Source organism: Anneissia japonica, unplaced genomic scaffold (genome assembly GCF_011630105.1).
Source record: "Anneissia japonica isolate Jap-2015-1 unplaced genomic scaffold, ASM1163010v1 scaffold4707_len98470_cov126, whole genome shotgun sequence".
In the NCBI taxonomy this organism is placed as follows: Eukaryota; Metazoa; Echinodermata; class Crinoidea; order Comatulida; family Comatulidae; genus Anneissia; species Anneissia japonica.
Window position 1 is genome coordinate 51,265 of NW_022733027.1, and position 4,766 is coordinate 56,030.

A 4,766-nucleotide genomic window follows, 5' to 3' on the forward strand; every position below is an offset into this window, starting at 1 on the left:
CTCCTCCTCCTGCATGCAACCAATCACAATGCTGAACAGTTATCCTACCATTACTACCGCGGTGGAATATTCCCCTAGAAACTTACGAATGTAATTAACTGTTTATGTAATAATACATAAATAAATAAATACAATAGTACGTGTGTTAATAAAAAATAATTACAGATAAAAAAAATATTTAAAAATGTAGGCATATGGCTCGCATGCCTCGCATGACTCGCAAGCTCGCACTTTGTCACGACCCTTCCAAAAGCTATGTATACGTATTTTGGCACATAAATAAAATCAGAACATAAGTATCTTGAGTTCCTGTGCATTTTTCCTAATACTTAGCGATTTGTCTACAGTGTGCACCGAAAGCGTCTCCGTCAGGCCAATGTAAAGACCGAAAACGGATAGTATATAATACACGGGCTACGCTAAAATGGCTGGTATAAAGAACACCAAACAGTCATCGAAATTAGAACTACAAAGATTGCTTAAGATTAGCATACTGGTTCTTGTATTTTATGTGGAGCCTAATGGTAAGTATTATGTACCGTATTTAATACTATTTTAAGCAAGGCATAGATGAGACTACGTATAGTAGCAAACGCATAATTATTGCTATCCGCAGGCCTATTTTCTGCTTAGGCTGTCATATGTGATATATAACAAGAAACGCCTTAACAATGAGCGCTACAGGCATATTAATATTCATTTTAAACTCACATCCGGTTGATCATCAAACATCAAGTATAGACCTTATCGTGGCAAAATTAAGCATCCATTAAAGTGTGCTCTCACGCTCCCCAATATATAGTAGTGGGCGTATGTGTGTGGGGGGGGGGGGAGGTGTGTGTGTGTGTGTGTGGTTTTTTTTTGTGTGTATATTAAGCCTTTGCATTCATTATTTGAATCAATGTATTTTTCTAGCCTTTTAATTTCCTTTGATTTTAAGATGATGCGGTTCCTAGCATATAACCTAAGATGTATTCCATTTCCTATACTGTAATCAACAGTGGGCAATACCTTGGTATAGGCCTATCTTGGTAGGTTGTTCCCTCTCGAATTTACATTCTTGTGGTATTATAAGGGAAGCATCCTGGCACCTAAACTTAATAAATGACCGGAACCATAAGGAATGGAAGTTGACTTAATAGGTGTTAACCAAGGAACCTATTATGAGAATTAAATTGTCTCATAATTAATAAAATTTATAATAAACCAATGGAGTTTTTAAGACGCGAACGAGGAGGAGCCAAACACTCTGAACAGTTTAATAGTAGAGGGAAGTCAAAACATCAAGAAGTCCGGTGAGAGGAGCGTGGTACCTCAGCCTGGGTGTGTGGGGGTGTGGGTGGGTGTGTGGGTGTATTGAACATTATCTTATTAATATATTTATGATTTTTAAGTTAAAGAAATAATATATAAAAGCGCCGACGTTGATCCCTAGACGCCATTTTTATGTTTGTACCATTACATCGACGTTTGTGCTTTTATGATCATAGATAATAGAATGGTTTAATGAAAAGAATGTCCAAAGTTTAAGTATTATTTAGGGATCGACTTCGAATTCAACCATGTTATCAAATACAAATTCATAGGCCTACTCATAATGTTTAGATTTTTATGTTTGTACCATTACATCGACGTTTGTGCTTTTATGATCATGGATAATAGAATGGTTTAATGAAAAGAAAGTCCAAAGTATATGAGTATAGGGATCGACTTCGAATTCAACCATGTTATCAAATACAAATTCATAGGCCTACTCATATTTTTTAGATTAGTGTCTACAGTTTGCACTTAAACTCGAAACCACATTTTGAACTACATTTAAAATAGTTTCTATATATTATCATTATTATTATTATTATTTATAGTTGAAATTTTACTCTACCTGCTGGACATGTACTGAATTTTCAGTACGTTTTAAAACAATTGCGAAAAAAATCGCAAGTTGTTCTCGGGTGGGACTGGAACCCACGATCTCCAGATCACTTGTCTGGCATCATACGCTGCTGCTTCTGTTGTTATTTTATTATTATTATTATTATTATTATTATTATTATTATTATTATTATTATTATTATTATTATTATTATTATTATTATTATTATTATTATTTTATTATTATTATTATTATTATTATTATTATTATTATTATAATGGTCACATTATTAAGAAGACACAACAATAATTGTTACTTAACCAATATCCTGAGGCGCGTGGAACGGAGAGAGTAGAGAAAACAGTAGAACTTATACATACTGTTTGTGGTGCTGAACTAATAATAATAATTCAAATAATAAAACATTAAATAGTTAAACCGTTATTAAATTTTTAATTATTGGTCATGTTGTAACTTCAGCCGTTGTCTTTCAAACCATTTAAATTATCGTAGCAAAAAGTATAAAAACTAACTTGTGTTTTTAATGAAAGTTAATCACTTGTAAATTATAAATGCTTGAAAATGTGTAGTTCAATGGTTTGATTGAATGTGTGTGGAATGGGAATTGAATATATGGCGTAGACCTATGTTTAAGAAAAAAATACAAAGTATAGGCCTATGTAGGCCTAAAAAATTATTATTATTATTATTATTATTATTATTATGTTATTATTATTATTATTATTATTATTATTGTTGTTATTATTATTATTATTATTAATTGATTGCTGATTGTTAGATGGTAAAAGCGGCCTCAAATTAGAGTGTTCTCGAATTGAGGACAAACTATAAAATATTCTTTCATGTAATGTTAAAGTTACCAGCACCTGAACAAGGCCAGGGTATAGTCCACAGTGTACTTTATAAGCTTTGGCGTAGAGAGACTATCAGGTGCAATGGCGTATCTAGAAGTCTTGAAATTAGGGGGAGGAGTGGGTTGGGGAGCGGAGCTCGATGATCAGTTCAGGGGCGCTAATTTGCAAAATATGGTGATTTTAGGTGATTTTTAACTATTTGACCGTGTTTTTTTTTTTGGAGGGTGAGGGAGCGACTGAAGGGAGCGAGTAGTAATTTTTTTGGGAGGGGTGCACACCCCCACTCATCTCGCCCTCCCCTAGATACGCCACTGATCAGGTGATCGCACTGGGGTGACAGAGAAGAATAAACACTTTCCCAATATCAGGGGTGGTGCCAGTGAGGTGGGCTCAGCAAAGGCTTCCTTAGGGTAGCGTTGCTCCTCACTCCTTCAGAGACTCTTGAGGTAAAAGACCCACCATAGACCTTCGACTACACTTACACTCATAGGGATATAATGTATGCCTATGAGCGTAAGTTTAGTCGAAAGTCTATTTTTTAACGTAAGCACGACAGCAGGGCAAACAACTAGTTTATACTATGCCTGCCTTTATTTTCATATAAACAATCAAAATTTACGCCTTAAATCGATCGTCCAATGTAATAATATTTTATGATATTATGTCTTTTTGGGCACTTGTTCCTTTTGCGCTGACCCACTGTTAGAGATCATTTCAGATGTCACATTTTTAATTCACCACTGCTCTAATTTATTTTCAGAGGCCTGAAATACAAGTTACAATATATACACGTTAAATTTAAGAACGCACACAGTACACTAAAAATAATGTTAATAATAGTGATGATGGTGACGACGACAACGACGATGATGATGATGATGATGTTGATAATCATGATGATGATAACAATAATTACAATTAATTATGTTAATCGCTTGTTTAATGCATGATTTATAGCGGGCCGGAGCATTGATGCCCTAGATGCAGACAACCTACGTGTAAATGAAGGGGACAGCGCTGTCTTGCCCTGTTTCTACTCGCCAACCAACGCCATTATCGGCAAGTGGTATTGGAAGACGAATGGAAGTGTCATTATAAGATCAGACGACCCATCAGATCCAAACTCAAGGTATTTACTGAGTGACGCAACATCCGGGAATGTTAGCTTAGTTATCAAAGAGGTGTTGCGATGGGACAAGGGTACATATACATGCGGAGTGAACGACCAGTCTACAGGATCAACCGTTCCTCATTCAGATGACAGCAAATTAACAGTAAACTGTAAGGGAACATCATTTGCTTTAATAATAAGAATTTAATATTATGATTATTGGCCGACTGTGATTTTTCATTTACAATTTACAAAAAACACCGTCATCAACGTCATTATTATCATCATCCACAATAGACTTATCATCATCATCGTCATTAGCATCATTGTCAGGACTATCATTATCATCACTTCCATGATTATAATAATCATTATCATAATGATTATGGTTTTTATCAACAGATCTGGATAATCCTAAAATTCAGGCACTAACCGACACACGTATACCTGAAGGTACGCGAGTATCTATGTCATGTAAAGTTGTGTCGTCGTTTCCGAAAGTGATTTTTCTCACGTGGTTCCTTGGTGGTGACGTCATAGACAGTGCTTCTGGCAAATATATTGTCAACGATAAAATATTAGAAATAAAAAAATTTGACCAACGTGATGCAGGGAACTATAGTTGTAGAGCTGAAAACGAATACTTTGTTGGAAAAAACGGAAAATATAGCAAATCAATTACATTCAGTTTAAGAAAAAAAGGTAAGCCAAATAAACTGGTAGGCCTATGGAATACAAGACAGTTTACCTTAAAATCTTATAATATATTATTATTCAATAGAACAGTGATGTTGTTAGATTTGTATATCTACCTGCTCAACAACAACAGCAACGGCATTTAACAAAAACCACAAAAGGCATAATAATAATAATAATAATAATAATAATAATAATAATAATAATATTA

At 34.4% G+C, this 4,766-nt stretch overlaps 1 protein-coding gene across 1 annotated transcript in view; it reads left to right on the top strand.

Annotated features, from left to right (window-relative positions):
- Positions 1-245: 245 nt before the first annotated feature.
- LOC117115947 overlaps positions 246-4,766 on the top strand; it is a gene marked incomplete at its 3' end in the record, with an annotated part of 53,672 nt that continues 49,151 nt past the window's right edge. The window contains exons 1-3 of the mRNA XM_033259841.1: positions 246-524; positions 3,706-4,029; positions 4,262-4,561. Coding sequence (XP_033115732.1) covers positions 425-524; positions 3,706-4,029; positions 4,262-4,561 — 724 coding nt within the window. The remainder of the gene's footprint in view (positions 525-3,705; positions 4,030-4,261; positions 4,562-4,766) is intronic.